This window comes from Hyperoodon ampullatus, assembly GCF_949752795.1.
Source record: "Hyperoodon ampullatus genome assembly, chromosome: 1".
Taxonomy (NCBI): domain Eukaryota; kingdom Metazoa; phylum Chordata; class Mammalia; order Artiodactyla; family Ziphiidae; genus Hyperoodon; species Hyperoodon ampullatus.
Genome location: NC_136914.1, coordinates 119,451,898 through 119,475,655, shown reverse-complemented (window position 1 = coordinate 119,475,655; position 23,758 = coordinate 119,451,898). Strand labels below are relative to the sequence as shown.

Here is a 23,758-nt window from a genome sequence, read left to right as displayed (position 1 = left end):
AATTTCATTTCAACTTTTGTAAAATTGTTCTCCTGAGTTAACAACCCTGATTTTTTAGCCCCTGTTGAGTTTGTGGCATCTTTGTTTTACTCCAGGTTCAAGGTCAGGAGAACACAGACTGTTCATCTGACACTGAGTTACACAAATCTTTACATCTCTTCAGTTTGAAGGAAGCTGTTTTCTAAAAGCAAAACTCCATTGATAAGCCAGAGGTAGAGCCTTTAGGATAACTTCCCTGAATTTTTCTTTCTGAAGACAAAGTATGCCCATGGTTTTAAATAGTTGGGCACAGCTCCTGAAAATAGCAAAGAGCATTGCCCACACATCTGTATAATTAGTTGCAGGGAATATACCCTAAATCCGCATGACCATTTCTGCAAAATCCAGGGAAGCAGATTCTTTATGGTCAGCACTCCACACAGGCCCCTTGCACAGTCACTGAGCATGAAGTGGCAACGGAACCATTGCAACAGGCTGTACCTGGTTTTCTCAGTCTGTCCCGGCCGGTCAAGTGGGAGGGCACCTACTCTCTCCGTGATAAAGATATTCCACTTTACCTGGCACATCAGACACCACTAAGGTTTCACCAGAATAAATCCAGAGAGTGGAGAAGTGAATTGGGAGCCCCCAGTTCTCCACTCAGCCCTGCCACTAACTCGCTCTGCAACCCTGGACAGAGCTTTTCACCTCTGTGCCTGAGCTTCCCTGTGTGTAAACAAGGAAGTCGGGTCTCCCACATCCCTGCCAGCGTGGATAGTCCAGTTTTACATATCCACTTGCTAAACTTTCTACAGTATAAACATGCTGATGTTGCCACATATGCCTAGATATCAAGAGCCGAGTTGTGGTCTATTATTCACCTAGGACAGTCAGGTGCTCTCCTAGGTCCCGGCAGGTGCAAAGGTGACTAAGACTCCTTCATCCAGGAAGAGCCCAGTAGTCAACTGGAAGAGACATGGATGCAAACAGTAATTATAAAACTCTGGGGAGGTGTGAGGGAGCTGACACAGAATACTGCAGGGGCAGATTTGCAGGGTGCTGGGAGGAGAGGGAGGTCGAAGAGGAAGCCCTGGTGGAGGAGATGCCTGGTAGCTCTGTGGAGGGGATAGCAGTGGAGGGGTGTCTTCAAAGTTCTGAAGCCCATGAGAACCAAGTTTAGCCTGGTACAGAGAACTGCCCTGATTCCTAACGAGGCAGGACCCCACCTCTGTGCTCTGCAGTCCAGGCTGGCTCTTGTGACAGCAGCTCTGATTTCCTGTGGCCAGCTTTAGAGGACAGACCATCAGGACAAGTATTGTTCATTCTCCTCTGAGAAAGGCCCAGGACAGCAGAAGATACAACATGAGTGACAAAGGGACTAAAGTCAAGCTAAAAGTCTTTTGGAATCCGCACAGCATAATTTAACTATCCCGTTATACCATTGTTGTCTATCTGTGGGTGGATCTATGAAACAGCTGTATGAAATAGCTCACTGTACATTGCATTACTCCCTTCAAAGCTTGGGCTTCGAAGATGGCCATTCTGGCCACTGACCAAATGCCATTGCCTTTCATTGTGACAGAAGCAGAGAGCACCCCGGTCATGGGTCCAGGCCTCAGTCTCAAGCCTTGGACTTTCCATTGCAAAGATGGGAGATGGGCTGGGACAGAGAGGGAGGGCTGTTTACCCAAGGTCTTCAGGAAATTCGACCAGATGTTTGGAATTTCTGCTGGTCATCTTGCTGCATGGATAGAATCCCAGGTCCCTGAAAGGTGGTGTGGGAGAACGAAAGTGAGCTCACAGGCTCAGCTGTTGAACAAGGCTCTTCTCTTGTTGAACAATTATTAGAAAGTTCTTCCTCGCAGTGAGCTAAATAGGCCTCTTTCTCCCACTCCAAAGCCCCAAAGCCCCAAATAGCCACCCACTGGGCAGAAATCCAGTCCAGCCAGCAGGTGAATGCAGGCATGTGCTGTAGCTGTGGGTTCCAGTTCCAGGACGCTGATGGGCACCATCAGATCCCATATCACCCTATTCTTACGAAGTCTGAGCTCTAGCTTTCTTTAGATGGCCAAGGAAAGGTCCACAGATCCGACATGACTTCTCCACTGTGATAAAAATGCTGTTGGGTCATGTGTTGTAAAAATGTATTCCTGGTTCAACTCTTGACAGCTTAGTGAAACTCAAAACGAGTCCTTGCTGAAAGGCAGCAAAATAGATGCAAAAGCTCAGCAGCTGTTATTTTCTGGGACCCGTTGATCAAGCGCCGGGTGCCCTGTCCCTCTGCTCTATAGTGGAATGTGCTTCATTAACGCAGTAGATGGACTTTGCCTGAAGCACCAGTCCCATCTCAGGGCTAACAACTCTCATTAGAGCCCATCTCCAGCTTGTCTCCTACCTGCACAGGAGAGGAATCCCATCTTGCAGCAGATGGTCCTGTGATGTCTTCTGCTACAGGAAACCTCGTGTCCAATCTCATTGGGTTAAGAGGACCACAAGCCAAGGTTCCCAGAGCAGCTTTATTCTGAGCAGCAGATATTTGAAAGAACTCCCTAGAACAGGAAGAATCGTTTCTGATATCAAGCAGCTGTTTCAGATTGGGACGAAATGCACAGCAATTCTGGGGGCCCACCCTTCTTAAGTGGCCAAAGGACTTCAGCTGGCGCTTGAGTCTCCACATATAAATGGAAGCTGTTGGTCATCCCTGTCTTTGCTGCTTCGATCTTCACCTTTGGATGGAACACAGAAGTACTTACAGTGACTGGCAGGTTGGCCAGCAGCGCTATGGACAGGACAATGCTCAGGGAGCAGGCACCCTCTCTGCACTTTTCAGACATTTCTGCTGTTTGATTACGCGTGCAAAACCAGCTGAGCCCCAAACAGCAAACAGATTCCTGTGGAGCAGGCTGTGAAATTCCTAGTTAGTGGGACACGTATGCAATCTGTGCTTCTCTGAGACACGGTTAAAGCTCGACCATTCCTGGGGGAGAATCTCAGGGAACAGAATTCTTTGTACACTGTGAATGTCCTTCGCTTCTCTCAGATCCCTTTCCAAAAAGGTCATCACCACTAACATCATGGAAGATCTATCTTTTTCTGCCTCTAAATGTCTCAGGTATATGTTTTAGGAACAGACCAATAACAAGGTAGATGGTGGATAGATAGATGATAGATAGATAGATAGATAGATAGATAGATAGATGATAGATAGATAGATAGAGGTGCATGCAGTTTCAGACAGACACAATTTTTGGAGCCACAGCTAACAGCACTCTGCTAGTTGCTCAGAAAACCTACAGTGTAGGAAACCAAGCTAATAAAATGATTCAGTATTTTCGCTGTGCTGTAAAACTTAATCTTTTAGATTGTTTAAACAAGTCTTTACAACTTGACTTTAAGATACAAGGATAGTTGGCTAAGCCTGGATCTGCTGGAGGAAGGGAAGATGTGTTACATTAAAACATATTCATGGGGGCTTCCCTGGTGGCGCAGTGGTTGAGAGTCCGCCTGCCGATGCAGGGGACACGGGTTCGTGCCCCGGTCCGGAAAGATCCCACATGCCGTGGAGCGGCTGGGCCCGTGAGCCATGGCCGCTGAGCCTGCGTGTCTGGAGCCTGTGCTCCACAACGGGAGAGGCCACAACAGTGAGAGGCCCGCGTACCGCAAAAAAAAAAAAAAAAAAAAAAAAAAACATATTCATGGGAAATACAAACACGTTTTCACCTACTTATGAACAAGAGTGGCTTACGTGGGAAAACCCATTTTACATAAAACTCCCCCAACAATGTCTTAAAATGTTCAAAATAAACTAAAGCCTGATTTATAACTTTGGTTAACTGGTCTCTGCTTCTTCTGTCAACCTAAAGCTCTAAATAAATGCAAACGCAAAAAGAGGGGCGCTATAAACATTTACCCCAGTGTAACTGGATGCCACTCTGACTTTTGCCCTTTAGAAAGGTTTTATTTTCTAATCGCAGAATCTCAAAGATGAAAAGCATTCAGGACTATGGAGTCCACCCCCCTGCAATGCTGGAGTGATATCTTTTACAACCGCCTTACAGCCTGCTCATTGGTACTCTGAATGAAGAGGCCAAGTGGCACAGGGCTGTATAAATATGCTGTGCTTCTAGGCCATTCTGCCATCTACCTTCCAATAAAGTCCTTCAGTATGTGCTGAAGTCTAAAGAACTACCCCTTGGATGCTAAATGAGCCTCCAAATACACTCCCCAGGGGCTGGAAGCTAATTCTCTCCAAGACACCTGTTTTCTTTATAATACAGTTAGGTATCAGATATGCCCTAATCATGGGAGTCGGTAGTGAATTTTAAAGTAATGCTTGGGTCATCATTAAACCCCCTAACATTCTATTATGAATGCAGTTATTCTTCAGGAAAATTTCCTAAAATGTACAGAAAACTATAAGAATGAAGATATTTGTCACCTTTTTATTATCATAGGAAAAAATGGTGTACTATAGTGTCCAATAATAGGGGACTAGCTGAGATTCTCACAATGTAATCCACCAGCCCCAGTTCTATGCAGACTATCACAGAATATCCATGCAGGTATCCATGTGGAATCTCACTGCCCCAGAGCTACATAGATGAAACAAAAAATAATCCAGTAAGTAGAAAACCATGTAACATCAAAGGAACGTTCTTAGGAGAGGTCATCAGTTAAAAAGCACGATATGGGCTAATGTGACACAGTGATCACACCTGTGTAAACACATCTTTGGGGGAAAGACAGGAAGGATCATCTCAATCTGTTACCGAGCAATACTTTGGGAATTTATCCTGTGTCTCTGTGCCTCTGCCTTTCCCCAAACCCCCAATTACTGCCCTATTGATTTACTATTTTACTTTTTCAGAAACTTTTCATTTCTTCCATTACATTCTTTTACTTCTCCCATTTTCTTATTCCTTTTAACGTTTTCTGAGCCAGAACCCACACATTTAACTTTCTTTTGCATATCCAAATGTACTTAAATGACATTTCATGTTTTTTCTTTTCTTTTTTTCTTTTTGGCTGCGCGGCTTGCAGGATCTTAGTTCCCTGACCGGGATCGAACTTGCACCCCCTGCAGTGGAAGCATGGAGTCTTAACCACTGGACTGTCAGGGAAGTCCCATTAAATGACATTTTGTCTTAACTGACTGTAGGCCTTAAGACCTATGAAAGGAAGGAGATCAAAGGGTATCACTGTGATTACGGTTCTAATTTTTGCAATGCTTATATTTCCAATCATGATTTTTATTTTCAATAAGTACAGTTTGTATTTGCAGCCAAAGGGAAGCCCAAATTAGTCATTCAGTAATTCATAATTCATTTAATTATATTTTTTATTTCATACATTATTCAGTCTTTCTTTTTCAATCTATTTACCTAAATCTATATACCTTTGATCTTTGACTCTGTGTGTGTGTGTGTGTGTGTGTGTCCCTGAAATAGGATAACATATTCTATCACCATCAATATATACTAACATTATTGCAAGCTTCTTTTCAGTACAAGCTGTGGGCAGGGTTGGTGGGGGTCCAAAACATTGGCTGATTGAATTATTCCAATGACCCTGAGTCATTGAGTAAAAGAAACCAGACACAAAAGAGTACATGATGTACAGTTCCATCTTTATAAAGGAAAAAATAAACCATGGAGACAGAACTCTCCATACTGATTATATTTAAGGGGATAAAAAATGACTAAGAGAGGGCACAGAGGAAGCTTCTGGAGTGTTGGTATATATTCTATATCTTGGTAGAGAAGGTGTTACATGTATGATTTTACTTTACAAAAATTAAACTGTACATTTTAATCTTTGTGCACATAAAGACATATGTGTTATACTCAGATTTTTAAAAAAGAAAGAAGTAAAATAATTCCATTTACAATATGATCAAAAAGAATAAAATACTTAGGAGTAAACTTAACTAAAGAGGTGAAAGACTTGTATATGGAAAACTACAAAACATTCCTGAAAGAAATTAAAGACACAGACAAATAGACATCCAGTGTTCGTGGATGGGAAGACTTAATGTTGATAAGATACAGTAATACCCAAAGCTATCTACAAATTTAATGCAATCCCTATCAAAATCCCAACAGCATTTTTTTCAGAAATAGGAAAATCCATCCTAAAATTCATATAGAATCTCAAGGGATACCAAATAGCCAAAATGATCTTGAAAAAAAGAGAACAAAATTAGAGGTCTCACACTTCCTGATTACAAAACTTATTATAAAGTTACAGTAATTAAAACTGGTGTGAGGTGTGATACTGGCATGAAGACATATAGACCAATGGAACAGAATAGAGAACCCAGAAATAAACCCTCACATATGTGGTCAAATGATGTTGACAAGGGTGCCAAGACCATTCACTGGGGGAAGGGACAGCCTTTCTACAAATTGCGCTAGGAAAACTGGATATCCACATGCAAAAGAAGGAAGTTGGATCCTAACTTTACAACATACACAAAAATTAACTCAAGATGAATCAAATATATAAATGTAAGAGATAACACTATAAAACTCTTAGGAGAAAGCATAGGGGCTTTATGGCATTGTATTTGGAAATGATCTCTTGGATAAGACACCAAAAACACAGGCAACAAAAGTAAAAATAGATAAATTGGATTACATCAAAATGTAAAACTCTTGCGCATCAAAGGACATAATCAACAGAGTGAAAAGGCAACCTATGGAATGGGAAAAATATTTGCAAATCATGTATCTGATAAGAGGTTAATATCCAGAATATATGAAGAACTCCTATAACTCAACAACAGCAATAAAAAGAAACACTGAAAAAATAAGTAAAGGACTCGAATAGACGTTCTTCAAAGATGATATATAAATATCCAACAAGCTCATGAAAAGATGCTCAACATCACTAATCATGACAGAAATGCAAATCAAAACCACAATGAGATATCACCTCACATCCATTACAATGGCTAAAATTTAAATTTAAAAAACCCAGAAAATAATAAGTGTTGATGAGGATGTACAAAAATGGGAACCCTTGTGCACTTTTGGTGGAATGTAAAATGGTACGACCACTATGCAAAACAGTGTGATGATTCCTCAAAAAATTAAGCATAGGATTATCATATGATGCAGTAATTCCACTTCCGGGTATATGTACAAAAGAATTGAAATCAAGGTCTCAAAGAGGTATTTGTATATCCATGTCCATAGCAGCATTATTCACAATAGCCAAGAGGTAGAAGCAACCCACATGTCCATCAGTGGATGAGTGGGTACACAAAATGTGATATACAATGGAATATTATTCAGCCTTAAATGGAAGGAAATTTTGACACATGACACAATATGGATGAACCTTGAGGGCATTATGCTTAGTGAAGTAAGCCAGTCACAAAAGGACAAATACTGTATGATCCCACTTACATGAGGTGCCTGCAGTAGACAGATTCATAGAGACAAAGTAGAGTGGCAGTTGCCAGCAGCTGTAGGGAGGGAAGAGTGGGGAATTGTTGTTTAATTTAGAGTACTAAGTTTCAGTTTTGCAAGGTGAAAAGAATTCTAGAGATAGGTTACACAGCATTGTGAATGATTTTAACACCACTGAACTGTATACTTACGTGGATTTTACTATGATTTTTAAAAATTTTTTAAAGAAATAAAGCAAACAGAGAGAGAGAGACAGCATGAACTTTTGGATCCCAACTTAGCTGCACTTGAGAATCATTTGGAAATTCTTTAAAATACAGTGCAGGGCTTCCCTGATGGTGCAGCGGTTGAGAGTCCGCCTGCCGATGCAGGGGAAACGGGTTCGTGCCCCAGTCTGGGAAGATCCCACATGCCGCGGAGCGGCTGGGCCCATGAGCCATGACCGCTGAGCTTGCGTGTCCCAAGCCTGTTCTCCACAACGGGAGAGGCCACGATGGTGAGAGGCCCGCATACTGCAAAAAAAAAATACAGTGCAGTCGCATTTTAATACAAATTTGCAGTAACAAGATACAGGTATGACTAATGTTTCATTTATGCATAAAATTTCAAGTAATGTGACTCCCTAGAGATTTTAAAAGTTAAACAAGAATCACAATGTCAACTTGGAGAGGCCAAGGGAACTATAAATGCTAGGTGGCAGTGTTAACATGAGCTGGCAAATAGAAACATGGCGCTACTGTGGGAAAACAAATCAAGATGTGTAAATGTTGAATTACGGAATGCTGTCAGGAATGTCACCCTCATACAAACTGCACCATTCTCTACAGAATCCTAGGCCCCTCACAGGAAAGTATGATTGAATATGTCTAGAGCTGAATTGAAGCAATTCGTATTTTTCAAAGTTCCCTGAGATTTCTAAGACTGATGGTCTATGCATCACTGTTTGAAAACCAGTGGTCCCCCATAAAGGAATAAGCACATTCATTCTGTAAAAATAAATTATTTATTAACACATATCATGAACCAAGCTGTGGGGATATAAGATGAAGCAGAAATATAATGATCACATGGAGCTTACGTTCTAGTGAAGTCAGATGATTAAATAAGCAGTTACAATAAAGGGTCCTATACGTATGATGGGGCGTCCAGGGCATTTGGGGAGCACATATCAGGGCACTTCACTGAAGCGGGTATAGGAGCTGATACCCAATGGATGGAAAGAAACCAACTGAAGAAGGAGGAAGAGTGTTTCAGGGGAATAGAGGATCCGATGAGACCCAGAGTGGAGAAAGAAAGAACACTGAATGCAAGTGACTGAAATGAGTTCAAGGTGGCTTAACTTCAGAGTAGGGGTGGAGAAGTGATGGATAAAGGCTATAGGATGGGCAGAGGCCAGGTCGGAAAGGACCTGGTAAGTCTGTGGGGAGCTTGACCCTCATCCTAAGGGAAAGTGAGGGAAGAGGAGGATCTCTGTGACTGCAGCATGGAGTATGGAATGGATTGAATTGGAGGAGAGGCAGCTGTGGAGAGAAGCTCAGTTTCCAGTGACCGTAGTCCAAGTGAGAGGAGACAGAGGCATGGGCCAGGTGGTGGTCATGGCAATGAGATACTTAGGAGAAGTAACCTGTAAGCCTTGTTGATGAATGAGATATGAAGGGGAAAAAGGAGACATTAAGAATGATTCCAGCAACTAGCAAGGCAGGAACACAACCCCACCCATTAGCAGAGAGGCTACCTAAAAACATAATAAGGCCACAGACACCCCAAAACACACCACCAGACGTGGACCTGTCCACCAGAAAGACAAGATCGAGCTTCAACCACCAGAACACAGGCATTAGTCCCCCCCACCAGGAAGCCTACACAACCTACTGAAACAACCTTAACCACGGGGGACAGACACCAAAAACAACGGGAACTACGAATCTGCAGCCTGCAAAAAGGAGACCCCAAACACAGTAACATAAGCAAAATGAGAAAGCAGAAAAACACACAGCAGGTGAAGGAGCAAGATAAAAACCTACCAGACCTAACAAATGAAGAGGTAATAGGCAGTCTACCTGAAAAAGAATTCAGAATAATGATAGTAAAGCTGATCCAAGATTCTATTTCCCAGATCCAAAATCTTGGAAATAGAATAGACAATATGCAAGAAACAGTTAACAAGGACCTAGAAGAACTAAAGATGAATCAAGCATCGATTAAAAACACAATAAATGAAATGAAAAATACTCTAGATGGGATCAATAGCAGAATAACTGAGGCAGAAGAACGGATAAGTGAGGTGGAAGATAAAATAGTGGAAATAACTGATGCAGAGAAAAATAAAGAAAAAAGAATGAAAAGAACAGAGGACAGTCTCAGAGACCTCTGGGACAACATTAAACGCACCAACATTCGAATTATAGGGGTTCCAGAAGAAGAAGAGAAAAAGAAAGGGACTGAGAAAATATTTGAAGAGATTATAGTTGAAAACTTCCCTAATATGGGAAAGGAAGTAGCTAATCAAGTCCAGGAGGCACAGAGAGTCCCATACAGAATAAATCCAAGAAGAAATACGCCAAGACACATATTAATCAAACTGTCAAAAATTAAACACAAAGAAATCATATTAAAAGCAGCAAGGGAAAAACAACAAATAACACACAAGGGAATCCCCATCAGGTTAACAGCTGATCTCTCAGCAGAAACTCTACAAGCCAGAAGGGAGTGGCAGGACATAATTAAAGTGATGAAGGAGAGAAAACTGCAACCAAGATTACTCTACCCAGCAAGGATCTCATTCAGATTTGATGGAGAAATTAAAACCTTTACAGACAAGCAAAAGTTGAGAGAGTTCAGCACCACCAAACCAGCTTTACAACAAATGCTAAAGGAACTTCTCTAGGCAAGAAACACAACAGAAGGACTATACCTAGAATAACGAACCCAAAGCCATTAAGGAAATGGGAATAGGAACATACATATCAATAATTACCTTAAATGTAAATGGACTAAATGCTCCCACCAAAAGACACAGAGTGGCTGAATGGATACAAAAACAAGACCCATATATATGCTGTCTACAAGAGACCCACTTCAGACCTAGAGACACATACAGATTGAAAGTAAGGGGATGGAAAAAGATATTCCATGCAAATGGAAATCAAAAGAAAGCTGGAGTAGCAATTCTTATATCAGACAAAATAGACTTTAAAATAAAGACTATTAGAAGAGACAAAGAAGGACACTACATAACGATAAAGGGATCGATCCAAGAAGAAGATATAACAATTGTAAATATTTATGCACCCAACATAGGAGCACCTCAATACATAAGGCAAATACTAACAGCCATAAAAGGGGAAATCGACAGTAACACAATCATAGTAGGGGACTTTAACACCCCACTTTCACCAATGGACAGATCATCCAAAATGAAAATAAATAAGGAAACACAAGCTTTAAATGATACATTAAACAAGATGGACTTAATTGATATTTATAGGACATTCCACCCCAAAACAACAGAATACACATTTTTCTCAAGTGCTCATGGAACATTCTCCAGGATAGATCATATCTTGGGTCACAAATCAAGCCTTGGTAAATTTAAGAAAATTGAAATTGTATCAAGTATCTTTTCTGACCACAACGCTATGAGACTAGACATCAATTACAGGAAAAGATCTGTAAAAAATACAAACACATGGAGGCTAAACAATACACTACTCAATAACGAAGTGATCACTGAAGAAATCAAAGAGGAAATTAAGAAATACCTAGAAACAAATGACAATGGAGACACGACGACCCAAAACCTATGGGACGCAGCAAAAGCAGTTCTAAGGGGGAAGTTTATAGCAATACAATCCCACCTTAAGAAACAGGAAACATTTCGAGTAAACAACCTGACCCTGCACCTAAAGCAATTAGAGAAAGAAGAACAAAAAAACCCCAAAGTTAGCAGAAGGAAAGAAATCATAAAGATCAGATCAGAAATAAATGAAAAAGAAATGAAGGAAACGATAGCAAAGATCAACCAAACTAAAAGCTGGTTCTTTGAGAAGATAAACAAAATTGACAAACCATTAGCCAGACTCATCAAGAAAAGAAGGGAGAAGACTCAAATCAATAGAATTAGAAATGAAAAAGGAGAAGTAACAACTGACACTGCAGAAATACAAAAGATCATGAGAGATTACTATAAGCAACTCTATGCCAATAAAATGGACAACCTGGAAGAAATGGACAAATTCTTAGAAATGCACAACCTACCAAGACTGACTCAGGAAGAAATAGAAAATATGAATAGACCAATCACAAGCACTGAAATTGAAACTGTGATTAAAAATCTTCCATCAAACAAAAGCCCAGGACCAGATGGCTTCACAGGCGAATTCTATCAAACATTTAGAGAAGAGCTAACACCCATCCTTCTCAAACTCTTCCAAACAATATCAGAGGAAGGAACACTCCCAAACTCATTCTACGAGGCCACCATCACCTTGATACCAAAACCAGGCAAGGATGTCACAAAGAAAGAAAACTACAGGCCAATATCACTGATGAACATAGATGCAAAAATCCTCAACAAAATACTAGCAAACAGAATCCAACAGCACATTAAAAGGATCATACACCATGATCAAGTGGGGTTTATTCCAGGAATGCAAGGATTCTTCAATATACGCAAATCAATCAATGTGATACACCATATTAACAAGTTGAAGGAGAAAAACCATATGATCATCTCAATAGATGCAGAGAAAGCTTTCGACAAAATTCAACACCGATTTATGATAAAAACCCTGCAGAAAGTAGGCATAGAGGGAACTTTCCTCAACATGATAAAGGCCATATATGACAAACCCACAGCCAACATTGTCCTTAATGGTGAAAAACTGAAACCATTTCCACTAAGATCAGGAACAAGACAAGGCTGCCCACTCTCACCACTCTTATTCAACATAGTTTTGGAAGTTTTAGCCACAGCAATCAGAGAAGAAAAGGAAATAAAAGGAATCCAAATTGGAAAAGAAGAAGTAAAGCTGTCACTGTTTGCAGATGACATGATACTATACATAGAGAATCCTAAAGATGCTACCGAAAAACTACTAGAGCTAATCAATGAATTTGGTAAAGTAGCAGGATACAAAATTAATGCACAGAAATCTCTGGCATTCCTGTACACTAATGATGAAAAATCTGACAATGAAATCAAGAAAACACTCCCATTTACCATTGCAACAAAAAGAATAAAATATCTAGGAATAAACCTACCTAAGGAGACAAAAGACCTGTATGCAGAAAATTATAAGACACTGATGAAAGAAATTAAAGATGATATAAATAGATGGAGAGATATACCATGCTCCTGGATTGGAAGAATCAATATTGTGAAAATGACTCTACTACCCAAAGCAATCTACAGATTCAATGCAATCCCTATCAAACTACCACTGGCATTTTTCACAGAAGTAGAACAAAAAATTTCAAAATTTGTTTGGAAAAACAAAAGACCCCGAATAGCCAAAGCAATCTTGAGAACGAAAAACGGAGCTGGAGGAATCAGGCTGCCTGACTTCAGACTATACTACAAAGCTACAGTAATTAAGACAGTGTGGTACTGGCATAAAAACAGAAAGATAGATCAGTGGATCAGGATAGAAAGCCCAGAGATAAACCCACGCACATATGGCCAACTTATCTTTGATAAAGGAGGCAGGAATGTACAGTGGAGAAAGGACAGCCTCTTCAATAAGTGGTGCTGGGAAAACTGGACAGGGACATGTAAAAGTATGAGATTAGATCATTCCCTAACACCATACACAAAAATAAGCTCAAAATGGATTAAAGACCTAAATGTAAGGCCAGAAACTATCAAACTCCTAGAGGAAAACATAGGTAGAACACTCTATGACATAAATCACAGCAAGATCCTTTTGGACCCACCTCCTAGAGAAATGGAAATGAAAACAAAGATAAACAAATGGGACCTAATGAAACTTCAAAGCTTTTGCACAGCAAAGGAAACCATAAACAAGACCAAAAGACAACCCTCAGAATGGGAGAAAATATTTGCAAATGAAGCAACTGACAAAGGATTAATCTCCAAAATTTATAAACAGCTCATGCAGCTCAATAGCAAAAAAACAAACAACCCAATCCAAAAATGGGCAGAAGACTTAAATAGGCATTTCTCCAAAGAAGATATACAGACTGCCAACAAACACATGAAAGAATGCTCAACATCATTAATCATTAGAGAAATGCAAATCAAAACTACAATGAGATATCATCTCACACCAGTCAGAATGGCCATCATCAAGAAATCTAGAAACAATAAATGCTGGAGAGGGTGTGGAGAAAAGGGAACACTCTTGCACTGCTGGTGGGAATGTGAATTGGTACAGCCACTATGGAGAACAGTATGGAGGTTCCTTAAAAAACTAAAAATAGAACTACCATATGACCCAGCAATCCCACTACTAGGCATATACCCTGAGAAAACCATAATTCAAAAAGAGACATGTACCAAAATGTTCATTGCAGCTCTATTCACAATAGCCCGGAGCTGGAAACAACCTAAGTGTCCATCATCGGATGAATGGATAAAGAAGATGTGGCACATATATACAATGGAATATTACTCAGCCATAAAAAGAAACGAAACTGAGCTATTTGTAATGAGGTGGATAGACCTAGAGTCTGTCATACAGAGTGAAGTAAGTCAGAAAGAGAAAGACAAATACCGTATGCTAACACATATATATGGAATTAAAAAAAAAAAATGTCATGAAGAACCTAGGGGTAAAACGGGAATAAAGACACAGACCTACTTGAGAATGGACTTGAGGATATGGGGAAGGGGAAGGGTAAGCTGTGACAAAGGGAAAGAGAGGCATGGACATATATACACTACCAAACGTAAGGTAGATAGATAGTGGGAAGCAGCCGCAGAGCACAGGGAGATCAGCTCGGTGCTTTGTGACCGCCTGGAGGGGTGGGATGGGGAGGGTGGGAGGGAGGGAGATGCATGAGGGAAGGGATGTGGGAACAGATGTATATGTATGACTGATTCACTTTGTTATAAAGCAGAAACTAATAAATAAAAATAAAAAAAAAATGATTCCAAAGTATCTAGCCAGTAGAAGAAATATGAATCGTGGTACCTTATGGTGATTGAAGATTGAGGGGAATTTGGGGAGTTCATTTGGGGAGGCTGAATTTTTGGTGTCTGGGAATGTCCAGGATGCAAATGGCACCAGATAGGAGAAGCGTCCTGACTACAGAGTCACTGGCTGGGCTTTGAAACTCTGACAGTAGGTTAGACTGCTCAGTGACTGGTTGTAGGATCAAAAGAGGGGGACCTAGAAGAGAACCCTAGGAAAATACCAAGGAAGCCTTGGGAGGGTGTGGAGAGGTAGGAGGAAACCCGGGGGAGTGTGCTGAGTTGGAAGCCAAGAAGGTTGGTTCAAGGAGGAACAGTCAACAATGTCAAAGGCTCCCAAAAGTAAGACCGGAAAGCACCAATGGGATTTAGCAACTGGAGGTCATTGGTAATCAGTCTAGGAGTTTGGGTGAGTGGTGGGGGCAGACGCTGGATCAAAGAGAGCTGAAGATTGAGAGAGGTGGTCACGGGGACATGAATGCAAATGACGGTTCTAAAATCTTGCCTCTGAGAGAGGGGAAGAGAGAGGAAAAGGGGCTGAAGGTGCTTGCTCTTGCTTTGGGGGCGTATTTTAAGGTTGGCAAGGCTTAGACATGTTGAAATGGTGATGGAAAGGATCCAGAAGAGAGACGGGGTCATTGGGAGTGTTCATTGAGGAGTGAGCACAGGCTGCAGGTCTGGCTCCACCACTATCTGATTGAACTTGAGTGTGAGTGCATCATTTAATCTGTCTGAGCTACAGCATCCTTATCTGTAACTAGTAGGGTTTCTCTGTATCTATGGCTTTCAAACTGCACCCCTCAAAGCTATTTCAGGGTACTCACTTTGCAGCTTCAATCACAGCAACTTGACCTCTTGTGTTTTAAAATAATTTTTATTTTTAGCATTTTAATACTTGCACATACATTGGAAAAGCAAATGAATAATAGAACAATTATCATTAAAAAATGGTAACTCCTGTTCCACACCCACTCACTCTCAGTCACTCCCAATTTTCCCAATTTTGTTTTATTTCTCTTGGGAGCCTTAAGTCTTATCTTTATCCCTTTTTGCCACAAGTATATGCCTTGTCGTGGTTCTTCATTTTGCTTGGTACTTGGTGAGTCCTTTCATTATGAAGACTCATGTCCTATAGTTCTAAAAAACTTTCTTGAGTTATTTATTTTGTAATTTCCTCCATTTCATTTTTTCATTTTCTCTTTCTGGTGTTTCTTTTTAAGTTCAATACTGGACCTTCTGGCTTGACCTTCTCATATTAGCTTTTCTTTCGATCTGTCTCGCTCTTACTTTCACTCTCTCCCCCTCGAGTTTATCTTGACTGTATATTCTAACTCTTCTACTAATTTTTAAAATTTGGCTATTCTGTATTTAATTTGCAAGATTATTTCCATTTTTATAGCCATTTGTTCTTGTGTCATGGGTGCAATTTCTTCTCTCTCTAAGGATATTATATGTTCCCCAACCCCGACTGTATAAATCCTAGCTATCCTTAAAGGTTTAACTCAAAATCTTATCTTTTATGAGACCTTTTCCAATCAGTCCAACTCTCTCCACTTGATAGGAATTCTATAGCATTATTATATTTCACACCACCTCATAGGTGATTTTATTTAAACTTGCATTACTTCCTATTGAGGAATCAGTCTTATCTTCCCAATTTTACCATAATTTTTTCAAGAGGAGGGACTATTTACTTGTTTTGTGTCAGCTACAGTGTCTAGAATTGTGACTATAACAAGTAATAAACAGGTGCTTGTTGATTTGAATTAAATGGCAAGCCATCCTAATCCCACCAAGCCAGCCTGTCCCAGTCAGAGTTCTTTAAAGAGCACCAAGAACATAGGTCTTTGTTAAATAATATGAGCGTAGAACTTATAGATTTTTATGGTTTTCTCTGTCTTTCACAGTGTTTCATTCACACCTAATTCGGTAGCAGTATTTTAGTGACTTGCTTTTATTAAGTCTTTCTTGAAGCTCTCAATTTAGATTTCATAGGAAAAGCACAACTTTCTTTTCTCAGTCATACTTCATCGGTTTAGGAAATATTTAATTGAATTACGTGCTTCAAACAACCAAGAACAATTGACACAAGCAGGACTGGAAACAAAGACATTGAAATCTTGGCCAACACATGATTCAGTCAGTAGGAACCACAGGGCTTGGGCATGCTGGGCAGTAACCTGCCAGCCTCAGGCCTTTATTGTGCCAGGAATGAAGGGCATTAGACTGTCACGTCAGCCAAGTGGAAATCAGTCAAGAGAGTATATATTGTCTTCTATTCTTGATACACAAGAAGAGGTGGACTTGTGCTTATCATCTCTCTTGGGTCCCCTTGCCATCAAGGGTATATGTGGGCCATATACCCAAGCCAGCTGACATGGATTAGTGCACAGTCTTTGGTCTTAAAACAGCACTAGGCTCACTGGCTCAGGGATCAATCATCTTGGTCTCATTAGAACCAAGATCTGCCCACCTGGCCTGTAATCCCCTGACCGTGAGTCCTCAAAGGGCCAACAGAGCTCTGCTGGGCCCAGAGGTCTTGCCTTTTCCATCTCCAGGATGGATCCCCACTCTCCTCCCCACTTCTGGTCAACAGCTTGGGCCATTCACTACCCAGCCATGTCTGTACCCCACCCATCACTTCTACAACCATCACACGTTGGATGAATCAAACGTAGATTCTCAGAGAGGACGTAAGGTGTCCAGTTGACTTTGTATGGCCCCTGCAACAACATGAATCATTTTTTATACTAGTCAGGGGAAACTTGGAAATCCTTCTTGTGTTATGTTCCCTTAAGCAGGGTAACAACCTCTAAGTTTGGTTAAAATAGGTTGACTTTAATGACAAGAAAGAATAATTGCATTTCCTGTTGATCATTCTCAGGGTCTCAGCATCACTTTATAGCCGCCATAATCACAAACATGAAGGAAGCTGCCCCTGGTCACTGTCCCTGGTGGAAAGAAGACTGCCCTGTAAATAGGGGCTGCAGAAAGACCCATGGAAAATGCAGCTGAACTATTGTATGAAAATTACACGGCAAACAGAGATACCAACATGTCAGTTAGATGCAAGTTCCATTCATAGAGAGCCAAAAGGGAACCAATTCAGTTGAATTGGTTTCATGGTAAATTTAGTGATTTGAATGTTTTATATTTACCTGCTGCTGGTATAGAAGCAACGTAAGACTCTGGGTTCAGCGAACGGTGATGAGTTTTCTGTTTCTTCGATGGATATCCCATAGTGGAGCAATGAACAAAGGCAGATTGCATCTTAGATTGATGAAAAGAACAAACGAGATTAAATTTAAAATCGCATCCAGTCCCCTTTGACTCTTGTTTTCCATTTTCCTCCATGACTGATGCATTTTCATGCTGAGTGGCGTGGGCTGCGGCTCTTCCCCACCTTAGTGCATTTGGATCATTCTCGTTCTGACTTTTCTCTCCCTGACTGCTACTCAGTGGTACGTGGGCCACCCTGGGCCCTGTCGTGAGCCTGGACAGTGATGGCTGTGGGGCAGCATGTCCTCACTCGTCCCTGTCCTTGGCCGGGCTCGTGGGGCCCAGCAGAACGATGCTCTCCACTTCCACCCAGGGCAGCGGGCAGCTATCTGTAGAGCCAGCCGCCTCAGCCCTCTCTCCACACCCTCTGCCCACAGCCTCCTCTTCCCATCTTCTTCTGCCTGGGCAAGGTTGGCTTTCTTTTTCTTTTCTTTTTAAAATTTATTTATTTTATTTGTGGCTGTGTTGGGTCTTCGTTGCTGCACACGGGCTTTCTCTAGTTGCAGTGAGCGGGAGCTACTCTTCATTGTGGTGCGTGGGCTTCTCACTGTGGTGGCTTCTCTTGTTGTGGAGCACGGGCTCTAGGCACGCGGGCTTCAGTAGTTGTGGCTCGCGGGCTCTAGAGTGTGGGCTCAGTAGTTGTGGCGCACAGGCTTAGTTGCTCCGCAGCATGTGGGATCTTCCCGGACCAGGGCTCGAACCCGTGTCCCCTGCATTGGCAGGCGGATTCTTAACCACTGCACCACTAGGGAAGCCTGGCTTTCTTTTTCTGAAGCAGCTTTTCAGATATCAATGATCCTTTGCCTAGAATCTGGAATGATGGCATTGGAAAACTTTCTTCTACAGGCATTTCCTCACCTCTTCCTCTCTTAAGATGCTGAGCTCTTGGACCTGCTCATTCCTCCTGTGCTCACCTCTCAGATGGCGTGGGGACAGGCCCTTCCACTTGGTGAAATGACAAACTCTAGAAAGGGCCTCGTGGAGAAAATGTATAGACAGTTAACACCATTGATATCATAGCCAAAATATATTAGATGTGCCCAAGAAATGACTGCCACTGCCTGATCACAATTTCATTTGGGGGCAAATTTGTTAAAAATATGTTTCAGTGAGTTCTCTTCAGTATCCAGCCCCCTGAGAAGAAAAGGTCTAGAGATGTCCTTCTCTTACTAACCAAGTGGCAGAATCCCTAAGGCAGTCACCCTGGAATTGGGGCTTCTTCAGATCAGATGGTCCCAACATTACCTTCTGTGAGCACCATCCATTCCAAACCCAACATGGACAGAAGGAATAATCCATGACAACAGATCTTTGTGCGATGCTTTCTTCAATGGACTAAAGCATAGATTGAAGGGCTTTGATAGAAAGATGTTGATAAAACATAATAATAACCAAAAGGACCCCACCCCGTCCTGCGTCTGTTAAAAAAAATAATAACTAAACTGGGTAGAGGGGGAATAAAATGGTCTGTCTCAACCCAAGAATATAATAACACTGACTCTCTTTCCTTGTTTTAGGGAATGCTGTCGATTTTTTGGAGACAATGGCTTGACTTTGAAGGTGTTTTTTACCAAGGCAGCACCCTTTGGTGTTCTTTGGACACTCACAAACTACCTGTACTTACATGCAATAAAGAAAATAAACACTACGGATGTGTCCGTATTGTTCTGCTGCAACAAAGCTTTTGTGTTCTTGCTCTCGTGGATCGTTCTCAGGGACAGGTTCATGGGAGTGAGGGTAAGTTCCTTGTTCTCTGTCTTCCTCCCTCACTCAGTCATGCGAACCAAAACCTGCCCATCAGCTTGCTTAGCCTCATGTGCTGGGCCACTAAGCATAAGCTGCTATAACCCCTTTCCTTCTCATTTGCAGCAGAAAAGGAGCCCGGCTCTCGGGGCGCCTTGCAAACCTTCTTGCTTGCGAACCATTCTAGACAAGCGTTCATTAAAGCACCTTTCATTTCAAGCATTTCAACAAGCATTCCCTAAAGTGCGTGCTGCTCGGGGACCCCCCTGGGAGGAGTGATGTGCCCACCCCGCCTTTCAGGGGTCCTGCGGCCTGGAGCCCTCTGCTAACACTGCCACTGTCTGCTTAGGAGGTATCTGAAAGCCAAAGGTCCTTCTGCATCCACACGGACGTGCAGTCTTGGCGGCTCTTTGTCTGGACCGTGGGTTCAATGCCCAAGTGGGACGGACACATTTAGACTAAGTCCAAACTTTGGAGGGACAGTTTCACTCCCTTCAACCCCAGAGCAAGGGAGAATGAAATGATACCCCTGAATCACCTCTGGTTGTTACATCTGAGACTGCGTAAGTTCCCTTAAAATCAAGTCAGATTTAGCTAGTCACATTTCAGAACAGCTGTGTGAAATATGACAAGTGCGCTGTCAAACGTGAGCTGAAATATAGATAAAAGAACAGGTGACATTTATTTAGCCTGGACAGAATCCTGCCGGCTTCTGCTTGTCTCCCTCTGCTGGCCAGGATCTGCCACTGCCCCACCATCGCCTTGTCACAAACAAGGACAAAAAGGATTCGACCAGGCAGCTGGTAGTGCTGTAGTCACAGCGCCTTGCTTACTCCTTCCTGCACCCTCAGGCCGGGTAGGAAGCCCAGGAAGCTCAGTCCTTTTGAAGGGCAGTCCCTTGAGAGCAGCGGTCCCCAGCATTTTGGGCACCAGAGTTGGGTTTCGTGGAAGCCGGTTTTTCCACGGACGGGGGTGGGGAGGTGGAGGGTGGGAATGGTCAGGCGGTAATGGGAGCGATGGGGGGCGGCTGTAAACACAGATGAAGCTTCGCTCGCTCACCCGTCCGCCACTCACCTCCTGCTCTGCGGCCCAGTTCCTAATGGGCTGCAGACCGGTACCGGTCCACGGCCCGGGGGTTGGGAACCTCTGCTTTAGAGTGAACCCTGCTGGGAACCCAGCAAGGGGCAGACTCCAGGCCCTCCGCTTGTGTCCTTGGCTAATTGTCCTGGGAACAGTGGCATCACCTTCATGGTGGATTCATGCCCACCTAGTTTCTCAAACAGCAGTGGGGACGTGAGTCAACTGCTGAGTCAGATTTTTAGCTTGCAGTACGGGAAAAATTTGTTTTGAGGCTTCGTGTTAATTTTGGAATAAGAACTCAGCTCACTGGGCTACCACCCAGAAAAACTTTGAGCCAATAAACCATCGAATACACCTCCACTAGAAATGAGGTATGGCCAGAGGCAATCGGTCCAATCGCCTGCCTGCCTGGACGCTGAAGATTCGGATGTCCTAGGACCCACTGTGGCTTTATTTTGAGGTCAAAAGCCAGGGGAATGCATGGAGCATTTTTGGGCGTGATTCTGATGTCCAAAACAAATTCCGGATGAGATTGTTACTGTGAAAAGAGGCTTCAAGTTTCATTCTGCATCTAAGCAGAAGAAAACAGAAAGTTTTTGAGGTTAAAAGAAGGAGGTGTGAAAACACTGAAATCCACTTGGACTCACAGAGGACGGAGTGGCACACCCAAATCTTTTCCTCGTTGCTATTCATGGGTAAGAGGGTTCCCGCTAACATCCCTGAGCTGTGATTCAGTCCTGCCATCCTGGCCACTTGCTCAGCTTGGGCTGTGCCGACCACTGTAGACGGAACAGATTTTCGTGTTGAAGCCTTTGGCATGAGGCCAGCACTGAAATGAAGATCCAGGAGCCGGTGTCGGTGATGGAACTTCGTAACCTGTGAAGTACCATGCAGTTGTGAGTCTCTAATAATCATCACTCCTCTTAGAAGTACGTGACCTTTCCTCTAAGGTCATCCCACTCCAAGTCAAGGTGGAGCGCCCTCTTCTCATCTTCAAGAGTTCAGAGAGCTAGTAAAATCTGTAAGATGTCAGCAGCTGGCCGGTGTGACTGAAAGGTCCCCCTTGAGAAACAGATGGGGATTTGAGCCCAAGATAAGACCTAACCAGTACACAGGTTCTCTGAGACTTCCCTCGGACTGCTGGGTTAGCTGGCACCTTCTACTGGGTCATTGCCAGAGATTGAAGGGAACTGACTCTCTTTTCCATCCTGGAGGGCTGAGCATACTGGCCTGAGAGTCACACAGATGCAGAGGACAGATGTTTGTGGAACGGGTGACATAGAGGGCCTGAGTTATTAAGGCAGTGACTCAAATCACAAGGGCTGTGGTTCCTAGAAAACATCAACAGGGCCGAGTCATGCAGACAGACCAGGGAGAAGAAAATGTTTATCTTCGAATGCTGGGGAGATCGTGGCCACCTATGGCATCAGAGGCGAGTGTATGAGAGGAGCCCACATTGGCCCCCATTTCACCCCTTGACTCTGTACTTAGATGTGTGTTTCACATGTCTTCCAGGCTTGGGGTCATAATGGGTCCTCTAACCTAGAGTTGAGCGATGAGGGTTTGGGTCCACTCTCATGAGCTGTTGGACCTTGAGCTAGTTACTTAACATCTCTGAGCCTTAATTACCCGATGTTAAAATAGAATGTGAGTACTCAGAGAACAGTTGTAAGAATAAAATAAGGTATGCATGCCCGACACACGAAACCCAATAAATGTCATCTTTTCTCAGTGTTGTTATTCTTCTTATTCCTTCTCAATAAGAGGCGTTTGACGGACCTGCCCAGTTCTTTGGCTGACAGTGTCAGAGGCTGGCAACTATTTAGGGAGGTGGTTTGGTGTAGCAGAAGCAGCAGGAGAATGACAGCAAATAGAACTCTGGGGGCAGGAGGTACGGCCCCTCCCAGGCCAAAGCCCGCCCGGCTGTGGCCCACAGCTGGATGAAGGAGGGGTTGACCAGCTGCACTGCCCGCAGCCCGCATCTCAGAGGAGGTGGCCGATGGGACCCTCAGCTCTTCAAAATCACCCACTGCAGCTAGAGCGCTCACACCAGGAGGACTGGAGGAAGAGCAAGAAGACAAGCTGAGGGGTCATCCGGGTGGCGTCCAACCTCTGCAGCACGGTCCTGGGGAGGCCGGACTTTTCCCAAGAGCAGCTCCCATCTCAGTAAGATCCGAGCTGATGTCTTCCATAGTTACACGCTGGTGGCCTCTCCCACGGGGCCATCCCTGAACGGGAACCCCAAATGCTGATCCCGACTCCGACTTCTGTTTGGGCGGCTGTCCCCTGCCACCTGAGCACAGCCTGGGGGAGGGGACAGGGCACACAGAGTGTAGGGGAACCCGGGGCGGGGGGTTCACGGCTCAGACCCCTTTCCAGCCTCCGACACGAGAGGGGTGAACTAGAGGATCTGGAAATTCCTCCGGACTCTCTTGGAGTCGATGAGGGCAGCACAGCGGTCGGGAGGGGAAATGTTAAGGGGAGGTATATTTACAAATTAGCCTGTCCTCTCCCTTTTATTTTTTTCTTTTTGCGGTACGCGGGCCTCTCACTGTCGCGGCCTCTCCCGTTGCGGAGCACAGGCTCCGGACGCACAGGCTCAGCGGCCATGGTTCACGGGCCCAGCCGCTCCGCGGCATGTGGGATCCTCCTGGACCGGGGCACGAACCCGTGTCCCCTGCATCGGCAGGCGGACTCACAACCACTGCGCCACCAGGGAAGCCCTGTCCTCTCCCTTTTTTAAACTGCCCCAGACTGTGCAAATCTGAAATGCCTCGCACACGGGGCTCTGTCTGGCAGAGAACGTGCAGCCCGTCACATCTTGAGCAGGAGTGAGGAGTGGCGCTGGTCTGAGAGGCGGGCAGACTCCACTGAGGGCTACACCTTCCCTCTCGGCCTGACATCTGATGGGGAACGGTGCGCCATGGGGGGTACGGGGGCATCGGTGGGTTGCTGGGGCCCTGAATCCAGAGCCCTGGGGGCCGGGCAGGTTATAACCACACGGGCAAGGCCCCCATTAAGAGGTTAAACGGCAGCATGCTGGCCTCAGCGTTCCCCATGCCCATGTTTCTTCCTCTTCTCCGGGCAGATTTTCCCCAGCTGAAGTAGAAAT

General features: G+C 43.5%; 1 protein-coding gene across 2 annotated transcripts in view; it reads left to right on the top strand.

Annotated features, from left to right (window-relative positions):
* The window catches only part of SLC35F3 (solute carrier family 35 member F3), a gene marked incomplete at both ends in the record, with an annotated part of 294,306 nt that overhangs the window by 261,480 nt on the left and 9,068 nt on the right, over window positions 1-23,758 (top strand). For both annotated transcript variants that reach the window (XM_079698569.1, XM_079698570.1), the window contains one exon: window positions 19,341-19,560. In XM_079698569.1, the coding sequence (XP_079554695.1) occupies window positions 19,341-19,560 (220 nt within the window). The remainder of the gene's footprint in view (window positions 1-19,340; window positions 19,561-23,758) is intronic.